Source organism: Misgurnus anguillicaudatus, chromosome 2, assembly GCF_027580225.2.
Source record: "Misgurnus anguillicaudatus chromosome 2, ASM2758022v2, whole genome shotgun sequence".
Classification (NCBI taxonomy): domain Eukaryota; kingdom Metazoa; phylum Chordata; class Actinopteri; order Cypriniformes; family Cobitidae; genus Misgurnus; species Misgurnus anguillicaudatus.
Window position 1 is genome coordinate 38,741,812 of NC_073338.2, and position 25,793 is coordinate 38,767,604.

Sequence of the window (25,793 nt, forward strand, 5' to 3'; positions counted from 1 at the left end):
CGTCTCCGTAAACGCTTCGTTGTGAACGCCCCAACATGATATCATGGAAATCTGTGTTATAGTCATGGAAAATTTGATCACTTTATCTGTGTCCATGTCACAGAATTCAGCTTTTTACCGTGATGGTAGCACGGATATCTTTTCCGTGTCACTCCCACGGATTTCTCGTGTGATTTCATGAATGTCTCATAGTTTTTTTTTCTTATTTTCAAATCCTTGTCGCTTGGGGTTCGGGTTAGGATGTATTTTTATGTTAGGATGTGCTTTTATGTATTGGTTTCTAGATGTTTTTCTTTCGCTTTTAAAACTATTCTCGCCTGGAGTTGTGGTTTGGGTTAGGATGTCTGAAAATGTAACAAAAAATTATTCTAACCCCAAGCGACAATGGTAGGAAAAAAACTATAAGAAAACAATACATAAAATGACACGAGAAATCCGTAGGAGTGACACGGAAAAGACATCCGTGCTCCCGTCACAGAAAAAACTGAATTCCGTGACATGGACACAGATAAAGTGATAAAATGTTCGTTACTATAACGGTACATTCACACGGGGCGTAAGAGTTAACGCTTCCCATTCACTTTTAGGGGCTGTTTACACTTGGTATTAAGATGTGTTTTCATCGATCGGATCACAAGTGGACGAGAGAGACACATTACGTTTACACCTGGTATTTAAATCCGTCTCTTTTGTCCACTTTCGACCGCTTCTGTGCTGAATACTGTGAGGGGGTGGTCTGTGAGATGGTGGGCGAGTCTCTCTGCTGTCATTCAAACTCGAGCGGGAGTAATTATGAGTTTATATGGACGCAAACTAATATTATGTCGGAGTGCACTGCTTGTTTAGCAAGTAAACATGCTGCACAGTGTTTTGCACACGAGTATGTAAGAGCTTTCTTTGAATTTTCAGCGCAATTGATGAAATAGGATCGCGCAACTTTCACACGCTTTCAAAACGAAACTACGGATATCAGCCGCTTAGTTTTATCAATGAAAGGTTAAAAATAGCGCTGTTCACCGAATGTTCACGCCAGAAGTCAAAAAGACGTAAAACTTGTGTTTAATACCTCAGATTAGATAAATGGGCGGAGAGAAGGCGGTCGCGTGCGGCTGTTCGAACGTATTCAACCACATGTGCGTTCCGCAACTCTAAAGCGATCCGATCGAAAGTGGTTTCGACCACCTCTGGATGTGGTTGAAAGTGGTCGAAAGTGGACGAGCTCAAAACGTTTTGAACACCGTTTACACCTGGCATTAACGTCGTCCACTTGTGATCCGATCGACGAAAACACATGTTAATGCCAAGTGTAAACAGCCTCTTAATGGTAATGTCATGTGTTGCCGAACTGAATTGTGGATCTGTCGGCGCCGCGTCTGTTCCATTGCTTGCGGTAGAAGTTGAACATTTCTCATCTTTTCAAGCGGCAACGCGTGCGTCAGCCAATCAGATTGCCTTATAAAAATAACCTAGGCAGAGCCAGCCAATTACGTTTATGAAAGACGGGAGCATGTGTTGCGGCCACTGTGATTGGCTGTTGGCTACGCTTCAGACAAGCCCTTCCGTCAAGCATTACCGCTTTCGCCCCGTGTGAATGTACGGTAACATGGATTTTCGTGAGATTAGGTTGGAACACCCGCTTAGTCGTTAACTGGAATGACGTTAAACTAGCGCAATTTAACCGCAAGGGACAGCTGTTTAATGTATGTATTTGCATTTGAATAGAGCCACGTTACCACTTTCAGACATTTGTTAATAAAAAAATGTCTTTCCTCCTACATCATTGGAAAACTCCTCTCCCGGGATAGTAAAGTGTCCATCAAATTAACACTTCAGGATCTTGCCAGAAGTAGTAAATCATCTGGGTACTTTTCGCCTACTGTTTTTCAAATACTATGAATGTGGACATACTACTCGCCTCACCTACCGCTTTTCACCAACTATATAGTATAGAAGTAGGCAGTTTTGGACGCAACGTAGGTCACACAGAGATGATATTGGTGTCGTTTTCAAAAACGTATCTTTTGAAACCCGCTTCAAATAGGTTATATTTTAAGGCCCCCAAATAGCTGTTGCCATGTAAATGAATAGCCAAAACGGACAAACGTTTTCCATTTTTAGTCGAAAACAGTGTCGTGTAAATGGTTCTCCCACATTCGCCATCTCGGTCTCTTTGTCTCACTTTCTGTATTCATACTCTTGGTTTTATCTGTGCTGCACAGGGCCATTGATAACTCGTTGGAAAAGAACTGTTCTTTTTAAAGACATCCCGGCTCTCAATCACACAGCCTGACATTATCTGCTATCCTTTAACAAAACTGCGTGCACATCCACCTTCTCCTGCTCCCTCCCACACCGAGCTGTAATTGTTGAAGTGCAGATTTGAGGATTGATGCAGACCTGGTCTGGGAACCCAGAGCGACAGACCTCTATTCATCTGTATGGTCTCCTTGACAGCACGGCTGGTCTCATTGAAATGCAGCCAGTAGGTAAAAATAACCTCAGGCCCTCAGAGGTGTGAGAACATCAAACTAGCTGCTTGTTCAGCCTCAGTTGAACTCTGTCACCATGGTTTGCGTTCGAAGCGGTCGTCACACACCGTACAGCAACCCTGGTGCCTATAGCAACTGACAGAGCTAAATGTGACAAAATGCGCTCATTGTATAGATAATAGGAAACCAGGAGCAGGATTTATGTTTTTGTTAGTCTTTCACCCGAAGGTTTAGCTCTACAAGTGAAAGATTTTCATTCATTTTTTTAACTAACAGTGTCTGGCGCCACTGCGCTGTCTAGATGCTGACCAGGAAGAGTACTCGTCACTAAAAGCTTCGAGAGGATGCTCGGGCTTCCTGCCAGAGGTTAGAGAGTCAGAATGTACCTTTGGCTCTAAGCTGATGAAAATATGACTCATACAAGGGTGGCAGATCTGTACATCATGTCTACATAGAGGTTGTGCCACGGGTCCGTGTTAGTAATGAATGATTATAGCTTGCGTGTCTTGATTGATGGAAAGTGCGTCTTGTTAGAGAAAGCTGAACATTGTGTTTGATACTTACTGTACACTAGATTTAACATTTATAGAGCACAGCTTGGTTACACGTGGGCTATAATTTTAAAGGGGTCATGAACTGTTTTTATTATTTTATGAGGTGTACTTGTATTATTATTAGTTTTTTGTCGAACAAACATGCAAATTAAAGTAATTTTGTAATCTTTTTTCAACCTCTGACTGAGCTTTCAGTCTTGCTCTGTGTCCCGCCCACTTTTATGATTGACAGCTTACATGCTGCTGAATAACTGTAGTTTCACTCACACAAACAGGTTCTCAAAAGTATGTTTACATGCACAGAATAAGCGGATAACTATAAAAATTAGCTTTTTATAGAAAACTGTTTTCATGCATTTACATGCAATAAACGTCTATGCAGACCAGAGTCCTGCAACGGGTTGGGTACCCGTGGGTGCCCGCAGATACCCGCATAAAAGTGTCTAAAATGGGTGGATTGTGACATTCCTAAAATTCACGGGTGGGGATGCGGGCGGATAATTAACTCCGTGCGAGCGGGTAGTAGCCGAATTAAAATATGTGCAAAATTTGTATGCCTGAGGGTTGTGCATACCAACACTTTTTAACATGGCTGAAAACTCCTGGAGGACACCGAATGCCAGCTGTTTTTTCAGCCGATCGCTTTTTAGCTGTGATACTAAAACCTCCATCTCACGACTCTGTTTATGCTCTCCTCTAGATTGATCAGCCTTATATCTGACAAATACTTTAACAAAGTAAACTTATATTTTCTGACGTGATCTGGTGTCTGTGGCTGGATCGTTTTTTATTTGTCTGTGGTGCGGAGACCTGATCTAACAGTTTTGGCGTAGTCGACAGGATACGAACCTGCGCGGGGAAACCCCAATGGATTAAGCTGTGAGCCGGTTGGTTGTTGTGATACTTGTCCCGCCCCGCCTCCACTGTGATTGGACAGCCGTTTGAGAACTGACATTGACGAGCGGAGATTTACACCCAAAGTTGAATCTCTTTCAACTCTCGACGCTCAGTGCCGATTGCGGAAAAAACGCGGTGCGCCGGCTTCTTTGAAAAACGCAGAGTTTCCATTGGAATCAATTGAAAACATGTACCGGCCGTGGGCATAAAAGCTTTGGTGTGCACGCCCCCAAATTACCATTACATGCGCAACATATGACATTTGACCCATCATGTCAACACCACTGCGACAGTGCGCAATCTTTGTTGATTCTTCTCGTAGCAGGAGTTGCATAAAGTTTTGCCGTTGATAGCCGGAAACTGAACGTCTTCTCTTAGAAAGCTATTCGAGAGTTGTAGGAGCACAGCAGGGGTTGTGTAGGTAGGTTGTTTTTTTTCTTGGTCTTTTTTATTAATAGGTCTATTTGTGTAGCTATCAGGTTCCATTTGTGCTGATTGTAGGCTACTTGAATGGCGCAAAACAAAGTGCACTTTAGCCCGTTTCATTAGCCCGTTCATGATGCTGTTGTGATGTTGAGAGAGGTACGAGATAAAAATAAAGCACAAATTGGAATGATTTTAGCATGTGTGATTTATCCGTGTGCGGGTACCAGTCGGTTAACGGGCCAAATTTTAACGGGTCCGTGCAGATGCGGATTTAATTTTGATATTATCACGGATGACGGGTCGGATCTGGTGCTGAACTTTGCGGGTACGGGCGGGAGCGGGTCTCCCAAAATGGATCCGTGCAGGACCCTGATGCAGATAACTGCATTTACATGGGACTTGGAGTTTTGTCAGGTTTCTCGCAGGCAGTGAAGTCACCACTTGTAGTGTGTAGTGTGGTTTAAAAAGCCGACGGCAAAATATCTGTCTTAAGCTATACTGTTGTATCTTGTGTCTGCAGACCCTGTAAATGTAACATGAGCTTCTATTTCCGCAATTTCTCTACCAACTGCTTAAGTCGACTGGAGACTTTTATTGGTTTCTTTGCACTAAAATGTTTATCTTTCAAACGTGGAGACATGCGCACATGAACAAAACTGTGAAAAGCCGGTTAAGGTCACGCATGACCTATGCAAAACTAGTGTACAGTACAACAGTGTTTACAAGTGTGGAGAAAGAGGACCGTTCAGACGTTGTTGTATGTGCAATGATAGTAATTAATGTCTTTGTGTCAGTTTATTGTTTAACTCATTCGCCGCCAGGCTTTTTTTTTAAGTTGCTCGCCAGCATTTTTGTGATTTTCAGAAAAGTTTCACAAACTGCATTCCAGAAAAAATATTCTAAAAATATATAAACATACAAATATATCAAATGAAATAACACCCTCTGCTTTTAAACAAACAATAAACAAACAAACAAAACGAGGAAAAAACTTTTCATTATAGATTTACCTTTTCCACTTAATTTAACCACTAAAATAAGGATATTTCTCCTCACAAATACAACATGTTGAGCAAAAAGCTTACAAATTGTGTTTTTTAAAGGAATTTATATTAGAGATCAGACTCAGAATGATTATCAAACATAAATGCAGTTAAAAAATTCATTAAATCGTTTTTTGCTTCAGTTTTTGATCAATTCTAGTGGATAAAAGCAGTATTACACCTTTTCATAGAAATTCGTCAAAAAGGCATATTTATCAGATAAATATTAACTTATAATTGACGAGATAACTTATAAGAGTTCAAATGGTCTGCAAATGTGCGTTTCACATATCTGACACGTGACCTTTCGATGTGGTTACGCAAATACATAGGGTCACGCTGGCGCATCACACGGCTAGTGCAAGACGAGATGTTATGGTTTAAAAGTGCTTATTTTGTATTTTTCTTGTCAAAAATGATTATCGTTTCGCTAGTTAAGACCCATATTCCTCGTTTGGGATCATTTAGAGTCCTTTACAACTGCGTTAAAACTGCAATTTTATTGAAATTGTAAACTGTTGGGGTTCAATAAAGTCTACTAAAATAAATAAAAAACCTAGAATGTTTTCTTTAAAAAACTTAATTTCTTCTCGACTAAACAAAGAAAGACATAAACAACTTGGATGTCATGGGGGTGAGTAAATTACCTGGATTAAATTTTTATGAAAGTAGAGTAATCCTTCAATCTTTTAGTAATTCAATATTTTAATAATTTAAAATAGCCAATAGAGCTTCCATCAGAAGTTTCAAATCAAATGTTGTAATGTTAATATTATCCCAGACTGTTTAATAAAATTTTTCTTTTTTAAGATGTCTATAGTGACAATGAGTTAAAAATACTTCCTAAACCCAGGCCACTGGAAAAAAGGGCAGTCACATTTGTTTTATATGAAAAAAAGAAATGTATTATCTACTTAAAGTTTAAAGACAGCATTTGTACCTTTAGTAGCCATCCAATCCCATCTATTCTAGGTATAACTTGCCATAAATCTAGATAATAAACCATACCAGAGTCTTGTGAAATCAAAAAAAAGAACAGATTAGATTTAATTGTCTATATAATAAGTAGCACCACTAAAAACCGCCTTTGCAGATACAATCTGTAATTATGGAAACGGGGACACTTACGCACTTAAAATTACATTAAAACATTTGGTCAGAGTCATTGTATGAGAGTTTAATTATTGTTTAAAAGCGTATGCCTGTTGTAGAATCGCAATCTGCCAGCTGCAACCATCCTAAATTGCCGTTTTAAGTTTTTTCTCAACACTGTGTCTTTCGTTTTATTTAACTCTATTCACACGTCTATGGGTTTGTGAGGTGCAATACTCTTTCTGATTTTCTTTCCTGCAGGCAACATCAGAAACACTGAGCGCCTGAGCTACGACAAACAGCAGCGCTACAAAATCATGGTAACCGCTTATGACTGCGGTCAGAAGAGGGCGACAGAGAGCGTTCCCGTTCACATTGACGTCAAACCTGTGTGCAAGCCTGGGTGGCAAGGTGAGTTTCCCCATCTCTTTAGAAGACGTTTTCACTACTCATGAGTCCAAATTAAGTCAGGGATTTTAAGGCCGAAGTCCAAACAATGAAAGTGTAAGGGAAAGATGACAAACAAAAAAATGTAGTGCTTAAAATGGCAAAATAAAGTCTTGCCCTTTAGCCAAAAAGCGAAAAAAGCTAAATTGTTGTCAGAGTTTGAAAAATAATTTCAAAAGCTTGGTGTACATGCCAACATATAAAATCCCATTTGGGCATTGTTGTGGTTAAATTGCAGGTTAGTTGTACTATATTTATTGCAGAGTGTTATTTCTTGGTAATACCTAGCTGTGAAATACAGAAGCAATTTCACAGGAAAACAAGCAACACGTGCCCAACAAAGCCTCTTTTATTTAAGTGCTGTTGTGATATTCGAAGAAAATGTTTTTCCTTGTAGACCTAATGACTTGTGATGTTTACAATTCCCAAGTCTCAGGCTTTTGTTACTCAAGTCTCCATCGCTGCCTTATCCTTCGGCTATAAAATAGGCAGTATGGTGAATCAGTGGAGCAGTGTGTTCTCAGAGACCTTTTTGATCCCTTGTTCTGTTCTTCTCTCTTCGGTGGCACACAATGTTAGTGGTCTTAACTAGACTGATCGATATCCGTAGACTCCCACTTCCCACAGGGAACTGCACAGTAGCTTTGGTGTACAGCTACAGTTGGTGGTTCAACCAGTGATAGAAAAGGCAAAAGGATGAGTCTAAAACAAATGTATTCAAAATTAATGTAACAATTTAGCGGCATGTAGTGGTGAGATTGCGAATTGCAACCAACCTCAATTTCAAAACGCGAAGAGAAGCTACGGTAGCTCTCAAAGGATAAAACGCAGTTTGCAGTTTGCGAAAATAGCTCATTTTAAGGTAATAAAAATTATACAGTTCATTATGTGGGGGTTTTATATACCACTGATAATATAGTTATGCATATTATATTGCATTTCTGTCAAGAGATCCTACTAAAAGTCCACATTGCACCTTTAAATTGTGCACTTAACTGATTTAAGCAATTACTAATGTGCAGAACTCAGCTGTGTGTTATTTAAAAAATATATATATATTCTTTTATATGTGGTAGACCAGTTTTAATCAATGCAAAGGAGGCGGACAGCATACCAGCTCTGGTAAATTGATCAATAAGTATGGATTTTTAAATTGCACATCATGTTTCCGGAAAAAAGACAGAAGCAAAACAAAAACCAAATTTTCTGTCTTCCATTTAAATCATAATCAGAGATGATTTCTCAAACCAATCAGCTATCACACCCACAAAACAAAACAACAATCTTATATTTTTTAATCAGTATTGGTTTACATATTGGTTTTACACTGGAAAATTCTCCCACAGATCACCACTGGGATCGATCAATGATTCACAACCTTTCTGAGTTTAATACCCCGGCACCAAATTTGAGAGTTTAAAAAATGGTTAAATTATTAGTAATCCATATGAACACTTGGCTGATAGTGATGTTAGATGAAATGCGCTGTGTAAATAGGTTTTGAGCACCAGAGAGTTAGTAAAGTTAGTGTTATATGAGCTCAGATGCAAAAGCCGTTAAATGTCACCTCAGTCAAAAATGAGATAATGATATTGAGCGAATACTTGCTTCAATTCTGCTTAATCCCGACCTCAGCCCATTCAGCAATACGAGTTTGTTGGCAGTACGCCACTTCAATTTTTAAGCAAAGTCCACAGCAAAGTGCAGAGAAAACTAATGTGAAATGGTCATGGATCACATTCAAACTTGGGTTGCTTGTAAGTACATGAACTTGAATAATACCCACATGAATTTAGACAGTCAAATTTGTTAAATACCAATGAAAAGACTTACATGACATTTGTGAAAATAAGGCATTTCAATTACTGACTAATAACCTTTTCATTGCCATTAAAGTAAAATTACTGAACCTAAACATGAGAGCCGGATAAAAAAAATGCTCATTTGTAAGAAAACATGTCAGGCGCATTTAGAGGGTTTTGCATCTGCACTCTGTATATATAAAGAGTTTAGTTCCAAAACGCAATAAATCAATTTTGACTAATTTGGGTAAAAACGTGTTTTCTATACCAAGAAAGTGAAAATATTAAAAACACAATTTTCTGTTACAAACTTTCACATAGCATCTTTAGGTTATAATAACAATAAAAATTCAAATCCATAATTTGATTTTCAAAGATTTATTAAAAAACAGATTATTTTCCACAAAATGCAATAAATCCATGACACTTTTTTTTTCAAAATGCTATAAATCTATTGAATCAAATGTGCATTCATCTTTGCCATGTTATATTCATTTAGTTGACGAGTGGTATACACTGATTAAAAAAATAAACATTAATGGCATTAATCAAAACACTTACTTTGTCATATTAAGAACACTGTCATTGCTGCTGTCATCCTTGGGACGTCGTTTCACAGCGATCAGCAGTAAAATGTTTAGGTCCTGCTCGATTTTCGTTGACTTTGCGTAAAATAATGTAAAGTTTTTCATAAGATCCCCTGGGGTCAATGTGTTAGCATGACAGAAGCTTGATGCTGTCGGCAGAACAAGCAACCCCCAGCATTTTTCCGTCTCCCGATTGCCTCTCGCGTAAATTATTAGATTTTGATGGCTTATGTTTCTTTCCTGTCACAGAAAACCACCGCATGTTTATCAATGCCAACAAAAGTATTATTTTGCAGAAAAGGAGGAGTGAGGTTTATCGCATTTTGGGAAAATAGGGAGAAAATATGACATAATAACACGGTGGATATTGGATTTTACATAAAAATTAAGAATTTACTTTTTAATACTGACCTGATACAATACTGATTTTTGTGTTTGCAAAGCAAAGCATTCTGGGAACCAGAAATCATCATCAACCTTTTTCTGTTTTTTGCTTCAGATTTTGTTTCCCAGAATGTTTTGCTTGATGCTGTTTTTTTAGTTTTACTCTGTAAAGACAAAGACTTGTAAATGTTTAATGTTTATTTAACTTTGAACAAAATGTTTTCTACATGGTCAATACAATGTATGCTGTAGTGATAAACTGGAAATCAGGCAAGGCAGCTTTTTTCACCTTCTGTTCTGTCGCACATCGATCGATTGATGCATGGAAAATATGTGCAGATAAATTGAATTCCCAGGCATCAGTTGAGCCATTAACAAGTGGATGCCAGGAGCTGGCAAGACAGATACATAATCAGTGTCATTTCAAATTGTGGTTAGTGCCTGCAAAAGAAAAAAGATGGCTGCTTCCTTCTTTCTCTATGCGGACCCCTGTGGCCGGTTGCATAAAACTTTAAGACTAGTCTTAAAAGTTAGTCGTGAATTTTTTTCTTTAAGACTGATCATAATTGTTTTAAGTATGTTACATAGAAAGGTAGATTGGTCTAATTTAAATCCAAATAATAAGATCGATTAGCCCTAACTAATTGCTAGTTGGTCAGAATCATTCTTAAGACGCAGTCTTAACGTCACGGCTATGTTTATGCAACCGGCCACTGGAGTTATACAAGCTCAAGTCTTAAACAGTTATAAAACAGTTTTAAAACAGTCTTTAAAGTAGCCAAGTCCATCCAAACAGATGTAAAACTTTGGGAAACGTTCATCAGTTGTTGTTTTCATATGTTTTATTTTTACCAAGACAAGATCATCTCTCCTTCTGCGAAAACTTAGTTTTGTAATTGGGAACAAATTTGCAATTGATCTTTAAATGGAAATGTAATCCCAGGTGTTGTCGCACATCTTCCTTGTCTAAAGCTTGTTAAGGTGACGGTGATTGGTGTGTGAAACTGTGCTGAGAACAGAATGCTGATTAAACCAATTAGAGAAAGTCAGTTCCACCTGTTTCTAAAAGGAATCTGGTGTGAGGTGACATGGATTTAGAAAAAATTGTACCTGTACCTGGAGGAGAAATGAAAGCTATCTTTGCCAAGAAGAGACTTATTTTAGAAAAGGGCGACTTTTATTCTAAGCAACCCCAAATGTCGGATTCAAGCCTATTATGCACAAGTCTTGTTAATCCTCTAATGTTCAAATACAGTTGTCATGTTAATGATTTGGAAGTGTTACAGTACTCCAAGCGTGTCTGTTTGGTTTCCTTATTCACAATGTTGCAATGTTCATGCAAAGCCCAAGTGTTGTATGCACTGCAAAGTTTGTAGTTTGGAAACAGACAATATATAAAGCTAGATTTATAGTGTTTCTATTGTTGTGATGTATGTAAGGGTTAATACAGACAGCCAGCTGATATCGCAGAAATAAGCCCCGACAGTGTGATCAGGACCCGAAGCGAAGCACGATACCAACTGGCTGCCTGTACGTTATCTCTATTATTACATGGCTATTTGCTTCATAAGGAACATTAAATATTGATTTGAAATATTTTATTTGCTCATTTTTAAGGAGACCTTCCACATGGAAAACTTGTTTACTTTTGGTTTTAAGATAAGACTTTTAAATGTCACAAACACTCTATTTAGTTTAATCATTTATAAATAATATGTTATATAGCCTACATTATAAAAATACATATTTATATTTCATTTTTGTGTAATATTAACTCATTCCCCGCCTCCTTTTTTTGAAAAGTTGCCTGCCAGCATATTTTGTAATTTTAACAAACGTTTCACAAAATGCATTGCAGATTTTTTTTTCTAAAAATATATAAACATACAAATATATCAAATAAAAGAACAGACCCTCTGCTTTCAAACAAACAATAAACAAACAAACAAAATGGAAAAGAAAACGTTTCATCCTATCTATATTTGTTCTCTGCTTATAAACTCTTAAATATGGGTATTTTTCTTTAAAAATATATATATAGATTTTTTTTGCAAAAAGTTGAAATAATTGCATTTTGCATGTGAAGGAATTTTGTTAGAGATTAGATTCAGAATGATTATCAAAACATACACAGATTTTAAAATTAGTAAAAAAATTGCTTTGGTTTTTTAAAAATTGGGTCATTTTATAAAGTGCGCCATCTAGGATAATCGTGGTATTACAGATTAACATAAAACCTCATTTGCAAACGTTTTCTCTTAATTGAAGAGATAACTCGTCAATGGCGAGGAAAGAGTTAAACTCTACCTGTCAAGATTATTTGCAGCATTTTTACTGTGTTTTTTTTTCCCCGTTTTAAGCACACTGTAAAAAAAAATTCTGTAGAAATTACAGTATTACTAGGTATTACGGGCAACTAGCTGCCAGTAACTTACTGTAGATTTTACATTTATGTTATTTACTGGCAACAGTTTGTTCAAGTTAAAGGAACATGAAACATTTTCAGTCTTTATCTTCTACAGGAAGTTACTGGCAACCAGCTGCAAAATTACAGCTAATTTTTTACAGTGTAGGTATTACGGGCAACTAGCTTCCAGTAACTTACTGTAGATTTTACATTTATGTTATTTACTGGCAACAGTTTGTTCAAGTTAAAGGAACATGAAACATTTTCAGTCTTTATCTTCTACAGGAAGTTACTGGCAACCAGCCGCATAATTACAGCTAATTTTTTACAGTGCATTGTTTTATGGGTATAACAAACCTGGCCAATCAGAATCAAGCATTTCAATGAGCCGTGTAATACAGTAAGTAATGTTAAAATATGAAACATGTTTCATATTGTCATGGTTAAATCCTTTCATTGCCAGAGTACTCCTCACTTTCTTCTTCTCCTCAAAGACACACCATGGTTTTCAGGGTCACTGATGTTTCTGGGACGCAGGTGTCATCTAAAACATGATAGTGTCTTAAGATGCGTTGACAGCTGCTGGCAGCCTGCACGCCCAGAGAATAAGCAGTCATTGGCTAAAAGATTGGATGCCCTGCGATGTCAGTGTGATTCATAGGAAGTGAGGTGGAAGTAAGGACTAGGTGACGATCATGACAGCCAACGTGGAGGTAAAAGGGAAGCATTTCCAATTGTAACACTTCCCGCTTGCATAAGCGTGTGATTTGCCAGTCGCTCTTTGTCTCTGTGGCCAAATCCCATCTGTCAACACTGATCTCTCCATTCCTCTGTACAGTAACCATATTGCTGAGCTATTTACAAAGAGTGACAGTTCACTTATTGATTGTAGGGCACATGGAAATCTGTCAAGCAGATGAACACTTCCAATTGTTCAGTTGCGCCCTGCGTAGATAATAAACTGATTATTGTGATTTACTGGTTTCTATATAAAGACATCCTATCTATTGTAAAGAACATTCTGTAAAAACATTACCTTTATATTTTTAATAATGACTTAGTTAGACCATGTCAAAGATTGAAATTAAAGGGAAATTAATGATTGAAAAAAAAACATTTTAGGCACCATATTTCATAATAAGAGATTTGGATTTCATAGACAGGGTCACATATTAGAATGCTCAAAATAAATATTTAATGCAAACAGCAGCAATTCGGTCTATGAATCATTTATGTAAAAAATCCAATTGCTGTATTCAAAATAACCTTGGTTTGGTTGTTTCAACCCAGGTTTAGGTTAAATATTGACTTTTAATCCAAGTTCTTTCATTTTAACCAAAGGTTGAGTTGCCTTATAATTTACTTACACATGGGTTAAAACAACCCAGCATTTTTACAGTTTACACCGAAGGGCAACCTTCCAATCTCTCTGATGAAGTCAATACAGAAGTGACTTAAGGGGGTCACCCATCGGACTAGAAGCGCAGCGTTGCGTCGAGGACTACTCGGAGGTATCGTACACCAAAAGTGCACATTAAATAGCGCACGCTTAGTCAGATAGCATCTACTTCAAAATGCAAAATATACGCAGCCAATGTTAATCGCTAAATCACAAATATGATGTTATTTAATGTTAAACTATGGGAGTGGCGCGACAGGGATTTGAGCGGTATCCAGAGTCACAGCGGACAGATGCTGCCAGGCACTGCCGGTGTGCGTACATTCATAGAAAATCACGTGTTCTGTTTTTAGATTCATGGCGCGACGCAGCGCGGCGCTTCTCGTTCGATGTGCGACCCCCTTCAAACTGCAATTCATCGACTGGCCACTAGAGGCTGGCTCCAAAAGGGAGTCAATTCCCATAGACCTCCATGTTAAAATGCCCAACTTTACAGTAGAAAATCATATATTTACAGCATGGTACAAAAAGTGTTTTTGGTCTATATAGCTAATTTTGCCCTTCATGACAACTGTGAGAGGGGTGATTTTTTTTGTAACTCATCCGTATAAATTAACCCTTAAAGTTCTGAATAATTAAGGGGGTGGTCACTTGAGTTACGGGTGAACTGCCACTGCGGTCACTAGAATCAAGTAAGGCAGGCGTGGTTTCAGCAACCACTTTACCCAAATTTAATTGATCCACAATTTATGCGCGGTGACGCGCAGCAAAGATAGCGCGGGCAGGCAACGCCTACTTTAAGCTTAAAAAATGCTATTCACAAACCAATGGGTATTGTCACGGAGACTATGTCCTAATTTTTTACAGTCTATGGTTTACACCAGGGGTCTCCAACCTTTTTGTGAACAAGGGCTACCACAATGGATAAAACAATTTGGAGGGCTACTTTTTATATAATCTACTTTAAACTTTTTTTTAACTTTTTTTTAATTGTTGATATGTTTTATCATTGTTCAAAATGTTAACATACATGAAAGAAGCCAAGTTACCATAAAATATGCCATAAATAAATATTAAAATTGAGGCTATTGGCAGGCAACTCACAGACTCTGGGCACCATGTTAGAGACCACTGGTTTACACTAAATGGGGCCAGCATTGGGTCACAAAAGGACAAGCCCAGCCCATTGGGTTGTAATTTAAAGCTCACATAACACAAGCTGTTTCTGCATTTCCGATGTTAATCTAGAGTACCTATAGAGCAGTATTATATCCTTTATATCTCTGAAGAGTCTTTTGTTTAATCAGATTTATAAAAGAAAGATTAGCTTTACCGAATCTTTCCGATAATGTATGAATAAATGAAGAAGGAGTTACTACCGCGGGAGGAGCGAGTACGAGTCATGCAACACTATACAACACATTTTAACTTATGATTCACTACATGCTCTTGTCATTTATATAATATGCATGCGCCTTTTTCGAACATAAGACAGAAGTCTTACTTACCACATGGAACTCATGATCCAGTTGGGACTTTTCAATGAAATCCAGTGCATCAAACACACACGCAAAACTCCGCTGCTACCCCGGAAAATAAACCATACCCATCGTTTCCATAAGGCTGGCTTTCTTCTCCTTACATCCAAAAACACACTTCTTCTTTCGTGCCATTGTTGAGTTTTGAAATTAAACAAAGCTGTGTTGGGTGATGTGGTGTTTGCAAGTTCTAGCATCTCCCGCTGATTGACAGGTGGGCGGGGTTTTCCAGGGGAAGTGCCCATAAAAAGAAGTGATACGTATAGAAACCCCTGAAACGTCAGCTGGACCCATAATCAAAAAACTTTCTGAAACTTGGACGAACTCTGGCCAAGTGCATTCGGCACAGAAATACCTTGCCTACGTTAAGCATCTATAACTGTGTTAATAAGTCAGAATGCATGAAATACCATTGAACCACCCCTTTAAACTACGCTGGGTTGTTTCAACCAAAATGATGGGTTGTTTAAACCCGTTGTTGGGTCAAATATAATTATGATAGTGAAATTATATAACGTCTGGGCTCAGTCCTTTTTGACTTAGTACTGTGTTGAAAATTATGTATTGTGCATAAATTGCACAAATAAACTGGTCCCTAAAATAAAATATGAGGAAAATACAGTGATGTACCTTTCTGTCACGCTTGGCAAAAGCTCCTCCCTTTGGGAAAACAGGTTTAAGTCTCACCTGCAGTCTGATCCTTTTCTGGCACTTTTTCTCCAGTAGTTTTTTGGTCGCTGTCCACCACACTCTCAAAAATGAAGCACTTTCTAAAAGCCCAAATCCATAAATATAAACATTTTCACCGCTTCAAGTAATTAGCATTAGTAAACATCTCTATGCTTCAATGGAAACCTTGTGACAGCGATGAGGCCAAGCAAGGTGATATTCATGGCCGCCTAATGTCTGCCCACCTGTCACGAATAGGCCGCAGGGTCTGCATCATTTCACCCCAGTGCCCCTTTCATTATTTCTTACGTGCCCTGGGAAACTCAATCTGTTCTTTTAACTTCATCAATTTCTGTGGTGATATTAGTCCCCATGCAGCTCTGCCTTGACTTTTGGCGTTTGTGGCATTTGTGAATGAGCAATGAATGTTTAATGTTGCAGTTAATGTTAATCTTCACCCCAAGGTCTTGAAATGGTCTGTCTATTGAACAGAATGAGTCTGGCCTCTGGCTTTGGTGTGTTTGGATAATCGAGGGAATTATAAACTCTCCGGGGAGCAGATGAGTCTTTACGGCACATGCACACGGCTTCATTTTGATGCGGCACTTTCCGTGGTATTGTCTCACGCGACTTCCCGTGTGATATCGATATGAAAGAAGACACAGTCCTTTGGAAGCGGCTGTTTTGCATCCTCACGTTTTCCCTCAAAAAGCCTGTTCTCGTATTTTGAAGCAATCTCTTAAGCTCACTCGGTCTATATGGCACCTTAGATATTTATGAGGAACTTTTCCTTCAAAAGGAGATAGAGATGGAAGCATGTGGTACAGTACTATCGTCCTATTTTGTCCACAGTGGTGCCAATGAATAATGTAATAAGATATTCAGTTAGGGAATGGAGCTGAGGGAACATCTCTCAGCTGAAGCGAATACAAAAGCACTCAGTTCTTTGAATTATACAGTGAGAGAGTATAAAGGCCAGTGGGAGAGAGTGAGATGTCTTATCTCAAGGGTTATTCTTACCATAAGTTACATGTTTTAAGAATAAAGTACCGTGTGCAGTCACATACAACGCGCACAGTGATGCCACTAAAATGAACACTAAAATCTGTCACAGTATGTGTAAATACAAAGTATGTGTGAAATGTACAGGTAAAGGGCACATCAATTCCCATTAACTCTTTTTTTATCTTGGTTTAACCTTTTAATGTTTGTACTGATAGATAAAAGGCTTCAGCTTGGATGTGCGAACCCAATATGTTACCACAGATGCTGTAGCACCTGCAAAAGACTGATAATGAAGCAATAACCAAGAAGACGGTGCATTATAATTTTAACATTGTTATGGCTGTTTCTAAAAGGAAACGAAGCAAGGACAGTAATAATGATGATAATAATAATAATCGCAATAAGCATTTACCCGAGCAAGTAACAGTTCATTAGCTTAGCTGTATGTTTAATGTTGCGTATTTGAGCCGTCAAAATCGCGTCTACTGCGCCTAGTTTGCCGCTTGAACATGAATGCATCTACTTCGCTTTAGACGTGCGGAAAAAGCAAGCATTTGACGCGCGTCAGAGGCGAAATGGCGCGGCGCTGCACGGCGTTGAGCTGCGTGACCGGTGTGCGACCCCCTTTAGACAACAAAGTGACAATACGCGCTATTTAGATGCGTTATATGTCATGCACGTTTGAGACGTCAAAATCACATCTACTGCGCCTAGTTTGCCGCTTGAACATTTTGAATGCATCTACTTCGCTTTAGACGTGCGGAAAAAGCAAGCATTTGATGCGCGTCAGAGGCGAAATCCGCTTCTTGTGGGAGGAGCAAGTGCTATGCGGTTGTCTGTTTGCAAGATGGCTGATGTTGATTGTGCATTTATCAAGAGTTACCGGTTTGTATTTGGTCACCTTACTATAGCGGGAAAAATGCAGCGGGTCGATACACGTCAGTGACTCAAAAGTGAAATGTGTATTTACAACTTACCAGGTTGCCCAATGTCCTCACTAACACTCTTCCAAGCGAAGTCCTTTTTATTCCTGTCTCTATAGAAATAAGAACTTGTGTCGTATAGCTCCGGGTGACTGCTCAAGGCAATATCAAGCATTCCTTCATGTTGAATGAGTGACGCTGCCGCCACAGCAGCAAGCAGGCCCCTGATTGGTTAACGCGGCACGAAAATCCGCCAAAGTTAAATTTAAATACCGCGCCAGACGCTCAATTCAGAATCGCGTGTACCGCGCTAAACGCCTCATTAGCGCAAGCTTAGTCAGATAGCGTCTACTTCAAAATATAAAATATACGTTAGCAGCCAATGTTAATCGCTAACGATTTGGGACAAATATGACGTTATTTAATGTTAAACTATGTGAGTGGCGCTCTGTGGCGCGACAGGGATTTGAGTAGTGAGCCAGACGGCGCCTGTGTGCGTACACTTATAGAAAACAATGTGTTTTGTTTTTTTAGAATGGCGCTGCACGTCGCTGAGCTGCGCGACCGGTGTGCGACCCCCTTTAGACAACAAAGTGACAATACGCGCTATTTAGATGTGTTATATGTCAGTTTAGGGCTACTATAGAAACATGACTTCGACTTCCATGTAAGGGGACCCGCGTTGTATGTAGATAAAAACGGCTCATTCTAAGGTAATAAAAATAATACAGTTAATTTTGTGCATCACTAATAATATAGTTATGTGTATTATAGTTGGTTTCATTGGACGCACTTGCGGTGACACGATTATGCATCTGAGCAGAACTTTACTTCCGGTCTCTGTTTGCTTAATGGTCTGACTAGTTTGCTAAACTGAACTCTTGAACAAAAACCTTGTTGAAAATAACAAAGGTTTTGGGAAGATGACGATCATGGATTACTAGGGATGCTCCGATCGATCGGCCGATAATGCTTGCTATGCTTCTCAATGAATTACAGCGAAATGCTGCTACATCCAAAAGCCAGGGGGCGCTCTTGTGCAGAAACTCAAAATGCGCTGTAGACGAAGAACAATACACACGCAGCTATGATTACACGCAGCTCCAGGAAATGTCTTAATATATTGATACATTTAAATTGCTATTCATCAAACCTTTTCAGGTATTTTCATGATAATAAAGAATATGTTTAATAATTATGTTTATTGAGTGTTGCTTTTTCAATTGCATGTTATAAACAACTTAAACTAACAATGATTTTAAATCGATAAGGACTTACTGATTAAAAGCTGTAGTACATGAAATAACTGTGAATAAGATCGGCTGTCCGATTCAGAATAGTGATCGGCCACGTATTTTTAATCGGCATTGATCGGAGCATCACTGTGCATTACTGCTGTTTCATGGGAGGTTTGGCAGCCAATCTGTAGTTAAGATTGTATATATTATATAGTATACATTTTACACAGTAACGTTACCTAAGTGTAGTTTTTGATACGCTTTAGCTATGATTTGTACTAAGATAATCTACATGTTGTTTATTTAGCTTGTTCTTGGAAATAAACTACTCTAAAAGGACTTTGTTGTTATTGATTCTTAGCGGAGTTTACCAGAAGTTACGTGTGTTCCACGAAAGCCGTTTATTTATGTTGTTACTGCTGCATTTCTGTTTAGAGATCCTTGTAAAAGTTACACAATGCACCTTAAATGCATTTGAAAAATCTTTTTAGTCCAAATAGTTAATATTATACATATAGAGCTAATGTGTGTTTTGTTCAGGTTGGAACAAGCGTGTGGATTACGAACCTGGAACCGGCAGTAAGCAGCTCTTTCCCAAGATGCACCTGGAGACTTGCGACGGACCCTTATCTTCTGTGAGGGCCATGGTGGAGCTCCAGACCAGCCACATTGGGAAGGGCTGTGACAGAGAGACCTATTCAGAGAAGTCTCTACAGAAGCTCTGCGGTAAGGTCGGCTCGAGCGCAAATAATTTATCAGTCAGCCCAGAACAGTTTCCCGAGCTTAATGGGTTCAATTTGTCATTCTGTACAAATCATATACGTTCATATTCGCTTCTTTGAATCCAGTGCAGACCCCTCACCAAACCGTAACCGTAAGGTTTTCACAGCCAATGTTTCTGACGAGTTTCATATTTTAGGGGCATTTATTCATTAACATGATGGGGGACTGAACATACAAACAAGTTTTGAAGTGCAAGTCTTTTGAAAATCACCTCTATGTAAATTACAAAATGTTAATTTATAAAAACGGTGAGCCTGGGAAACTCAGTCTGTTCTTTTAACTTTATGAATTTATGTGGTGATAGTCCCCCAAAATCTTTTTATCATTGTCGTCTGTACAAGAAAAGCCCAAAGGAAAACCTTTCCATTATTAGTAAATCCTTGACATGTACCCTTATACTATATTGCATGTCTAGCATACTTGGTACCACAGTAAATACACTCTGTGGAAAGACTGATGTATCTCCCAAAAATCACTGTTATGTAAGGTACGTGTGTGTGTGTGTGTGTGTAATGATTGTCGCTCTCTGATTTGTGAGTCTGCCAAACATTAAGTGTGTTGATCTTTTTACCTTCTTGGCTGTCTCCCTGTAATATTCATTTTCCCCTGTTGATGCTTGGCTGTTTCAATTACTTTGTGTTGACAGAAATGCATCTGAAAATAGGCACGGTATTGTGTATCTGCAATAACACTTGCTCTATGAGACACTATTTAGGAGGACTTCGTTTACATTTATGCATTTTGCCAGATGCTTTTATCCAAAGCCACTTATAGTGCATTTGCGCTTTGCATTGTATTAGTTTGTGCATTCCCTGAAAATTGAAGCCGGGGCATTAATAGCACCATGCTCTACCAATTGAGATGCACGACTGCTAAAATGTATCCAATGAACGTCACTTTACATAAAAGCAACTGCTAAACGCATAAATATAAGTTGATTTTATCATCAGAAGAACATTTTCTATTTGTCCCAACTGGACATTCGATGACAAGGGTCGTTGCCGAGACTCGCATAACAGTAGAAATTGGACGTATAATGTAATCTTATTGACCCGTATCTTTAGTTTTTTTCTGGAAATGGATTCGCTTAGAAGAGCTCAGACGATCACTCGGAGACTGGCGGTGAATTTATCGTCTAATATCGATTGGCAGGAATGAATATTGCGATGCTTAAAAGCAGCACAGCTGCCATATTTTTTCTCCTTACACTCCGTCTCCGGCTCTCTTTGGGCCTGTGATGGGCTGAGTGATGTGGAGATGTGGAATGAGAACCCGCTGGTCTGACATCGTTGAGGCTCATCGCTCATTCTGTCCCTCTGTGCTAGCCGTCCTGTCACCCCTAAGTGGGGAAAAAAGATTCAATATCCTCCTGTACTCCCAAATAAAACATGCAGAGAGGCATGACTGAGCACAAAAGAGAGCGTGCCCGACAGGAGGCTAATCAAAGATTGATAGGTGGCACTGCTTGTGCATATTTAGGGCTTCGGCATGAGATTCAAAGCGAGTGCACACAAAACTAGCACAAAAATGTCCAAAAAGTTTCTTATGCCCCCATTTTAAGGAACAATTATCCCTTGTACTAATATCTCTCTTCTGAAACCACATGACAGACTTGGGATGACACCCCAAATATGGTGCCTTTAGACATTTCATGTTAAGTTGGATGAATGACATTAAATGTCATAGGGTCTCGCGTGCCTCTTGACCAAATGCCATTGATGTCACGCCTGATGGGAGCCTCTGAAGCCGTAATTTTGAAAGCTACAGCGGAGCCCAAGACTTTTTTATTTTTCTACTTAGCTTTTTATAACAAAACTATTATATTGCTTTACTTATATGTTAATAATTTGAAGTGTTTTTAGTGGTACAAATCTTTGGGTACAAAGCAAATCACTTTGATTCACAATTAGTAGGTTTTTGGTTCGATTTAAAATTTTTTTTGCTAAACTCAGAATGATTTGATTTGATTTACAGTGAAAATCAATTCAATTTTGAATCAATTTAAATGTGTATTTCCATTAAGGGAAAACACCACAGTTTTTCAATATTTTACTATGTTCTTACCTCAACTTAGACGAAGTAATACATAACTATATTTTTTTTAATGTGTGCACTTAATCTTTGTACAGCACATCGTAATGTGTTAGCATTTAGCCTAGGATCCAAACAGGGATGGATATAGAAGCCACCAAACATGTTTTCCCTATAAAAAATTTATTGTTACATGAGTAGTTACATGAGTAAGTATGGTGGCACAAAATAAAAAGCAGATAAAAATGAGAGCTATATTGTATGGCGGAAGAGCACTTAGTTTGCAGCACTTCGACCTCGGCGCGCAGTAGGCTAAATGCTAACACATTTCCAACCCGCTGTACAGTACAAAGATTAAGTCCACGAATTGAATAAAGATAGGTATGCATTAATTAGTCTAATTTGAGGTAAAAACAAAGTAAAATATTGAAAAATGGTGGTGTTTTCCTTTAAATTCAATGCACTTAAAAAGAAAAAGAATGCTGACCAATGAAAGTGGTTTTATTGTTGTGGGGTTAACTGTATTTTAATCTTTGACTAGAGAAAAGAAGTCATGGTGCGTTCACATCAGCCACAAATGAAGCGTTGAAAAATTTAACTTTTCAGGCGTTTGGCGCGCATAACGCGGGATTCGTGCGATTTGAAAAATCAGGTTTTTGGCGGATATTCACGACGTGTAACCAATTAGTAGCTTGCTCTTGACGTGATTTACAACATAGTGAGGTAAGCAGAAATACGAAACAACAATGGAAGACGAATCATCATCGCTGAATGTGGACACCCGGAGCTGTACAACACATCTTCGAACTTTTACATAGAAAGAGGAATAAAAAGGATTTCGCGTGGAAGAAAGTGAGTAAGGAGGTTGGACAATCTGGTAATTTGTAAAAAGCACTTTTTACTCAATCTGATATATATATATATACACACACATTGAGACTAAAAGCTATATTGACTAAACTATTAACTAAATGCTAGCTAAAGCCAGCAAATTGAGTATATTTGCATCTGAATTTCACGAATGACACGAATTTCAAGTGCGAATGAAGTTCATTTAAAATGTTCAAGCATCCAACTAGATACGAATAAAGAATTGGTGTGAACGCCTAGTCAGTGTGCCTGCATTAGCACCCCAGCTCAGTGTGTCTCATGACTAGGCCACATCTCCAATAGCAATGAGTTTCATAATGAGACGTTTGCTTTCAAAACTGACATTTCAGTCAGGGTTGAATATGGGTCTCGAAACCTAATGTTATTTGCTTCATTTCTAATTTGATTTGAAATGTAATGTGTGCACAGTTTATTCGACTGCCAGGGCAACTAACATGATTTTAACTCTTTATGACAGGCAGCTTGCAATTCTTCAACGCTCCCTCTCGCAGTAACCTCGAGCTTGCCTGTGTGTTTATATCTTCACAGGAGCAGCCTCGGGCAGCACGGACCTTCTCCCGGCCCCCAGCGCGTCCACCAATTGGACTGCGTCCTTATTGACGGACAGCGGGAGAGATAGTGACCTCATCTTCCGATTTGATGGACGGCAAGCAGCTAATATCCCGGAGTGGGTTGTGCCACAGAACCTGACAGATCAGTTTACCATAGCAACGTGGATGAAGCACGGGCCAAGTCCAGGATTGAGAGCAGAGAAAGAGACATTACTCTGCAATTCAGACAAAACTGGTGAGCCCTTAGTGACTTTCACAAACAATTACATGTTTATTTAAATGGCCATATCTGTCATATGTTTACATTGTTGGTCTATGAACACATATCAGATGGATTTTCAAACATTGCATTGTATCTTACATGTTTCTTTGCACGAACATGGCATGATAAAAAAAAAAAAAATGCATAAATTGTTAATACTGTATGTTTCAGGGTTAGACAGGTCTTATATCATACTGTATAATGCCTGTATACATCTATTTTAAAGATGCAGACCGTATACATTTCTCAACTTCATTGCATTTTGTCTTGCTTTTTTGCAACCCAAGAATGAGTTAAGGTTATTAGTGTTAAGGTTAAGTATTTAAGCTTTCTTGAACTGGTTTGGTGGTCAGGAAAAGACCCTGGATAGTTGGAATGGATAAAACCAGTACTCCATACGTGTGTCCGAAATCCCAAAAAAACAGCAGCATTAGGGAGGGGGATTAGGGGAATAAGTTAGATATGGATTAACGACTAGTTCAGAATAAAATTCTTTGGAGGTTAAATCAGGGAAACTCTATGAAGAAATGCAATGAATGAGTGGCCCTGATGGGGCCCTACTGCTTGGCAGGACTCAAGTTCATTGATCTCAGGCTTCATGTTGAGTGGGTGTGAGACTTAATCAATTCAACAGGCACTAAAAGGCACAAAGGCAGCGTTGAGGAGTGAGATGTCGTGTTAAAAAGACGTAAGGCCACTTTGATAAATCCGAGGTTTCTGTTAAAGAGAGTAGCTGAAGGCAGACCAGACCTGTACTGTACAACATGCTTTTAACAATAACCATACGATGGAAAGTGGAACGCGCCAATATCGACAAGAGCGAGAAATGTCTTAACAAGAGTCTCTGGTCGAAAGGAGGTGCTCTCATGCACATCCTGTTAGTATGGCTCAAGGATAGATCGACATTTGGTTTGGATCCTTCTGTAAAATTGGGTCAAACTAGCTTCTAAGATGGCCAAGCTGACATTTCTCCAAAGTTGATAAAGGCGTATTTCTCTATTTTCAGCTATAGATATGATGCAATGTTTCAGACAAAACACATCTAAGTTGTAAATATTACAGTATGTTATGCTCAATGTTTTTCAAGATGGAATATGTTGCTTTTTTGAAAGGTCCTTAAAATCACAATATTGATCATTTTATTTCAGTCTGCAGCCTTTTCGGTCACAGTTATACATTGTAAAAAAATGTATTTGGTTCAACTTACAAAAAAAAGTAAATGTTTGTGCTGCCTTAAAGGGACACTCCACTTTTTTTGAAAATATGCTCATTTTCCAGCTCTCCTAGAGTAAAACATTTGATTTTTACCGTTTTGGAATCCATTCAGCCGATCTCCGGGTCTGGCGGTACCACTTGTAGCATAGCTTACATAGCGGTTCCCAAACTTTTTTCTATGTCCCAACCACCCCCAATCCCCACTTGTTTCTCACCATAAAGACTCATGTTTAATCATGCGCAAATAACCAGGGGTCAGTTGCACCAGCCGGACGAAAAAAAGTTGGGTGTTAGTCTTACGTCGGGCTTAGCTACGTCCGACATTATCAAAACTATTTACGCTTGTTGCACCATCTGAAACTACGACCAGACGCAGCTACACTCAGATGACATATGAGAGCTTTCCTCATGCACCTCAAGATGCGTGCGTCACGTGCAGACCCATCAAACACATTCACGAAAGCCTTTACTGTTCACACAAAAGGTATAATAGTTTGCAGCTTTATTATAACAGCTCAAGTTTCAAACAAAATTAAACAAAAGCTTTTAATAAGTTCTCTACAGTGTCTTTGTAAGTATTTATGTATTTTATAATTCATTGGCGGTCTCTCTACCATGCATAAAAGCACATTGCTCGCGTATCCTGTGCATTAGACGCACCTATGTCTCATCACATTTCATTATTTCTATTTTTGCCATAGAAAAAAGTCAATACTTTATACTTACCCCTACCATTGAGACGTAAGTTTAAGTCTCAGACGTGCGCTACGGCTAGATGGTGCAACAGGTGTAAATTCTACGTCCGACGTAAAGCGCATTTTACGTCCAGAGTAGTCTTACGGCCGGGTTTACTCCCAGCTGGTGCAACCGGCCACAGAACACGGATGACAATAACAACATCAATAAAGTTTCAATTTTATGCAACATGAATAGGAATTATACTCTCATTCTGGCGTAATAATCAAGGACTTTGCTGCTGTAACATGGATGCAGGAGGCGCAATGATATTATGCAGTGCCTGAAAATAGTCCCTTTAGTAACTTTCAATAGCAGAGGACTATTTTGGGCACTGCGTAATATCATTGCAAATCCTTGATATTACGCCAGAATGAGAATATAGTTCCCAGCCATATATGCCTAGAAAATCATAACTTTTAATT

General features: G+C 38.7%; 1 protein-coding gene across 2 annotated transcripts in view; it reads left to right on the top strand.

Moving 5' to 3' along the window:
* The window catches only part of clstn2a (calsyntenin 2a), a 363,118-nt gene that overhangs the window by 266,306 nt on the left and 71,019 nt on the right, over positions 1-25,793 (top strand). For both annotated transcript variants that reach the window (XM_055203135.2, XM_055203134.2), the window contains 3 exons: positions 6,763-6,912; positions 19,441-19,626; positions 23,134-23,391. In XM_055203135.2, coding sequence (XP_055059110.2) covers positions 6,763-6,912; positions 19,441-19,626; positions 23,134-23,391 — 594 coding nt within the window. The remainder of the gene's footprint in view (positions 1-6,762; positions 6,913-19,440; positions 19,627-23,133; positions 23,392-25,793) is intronic.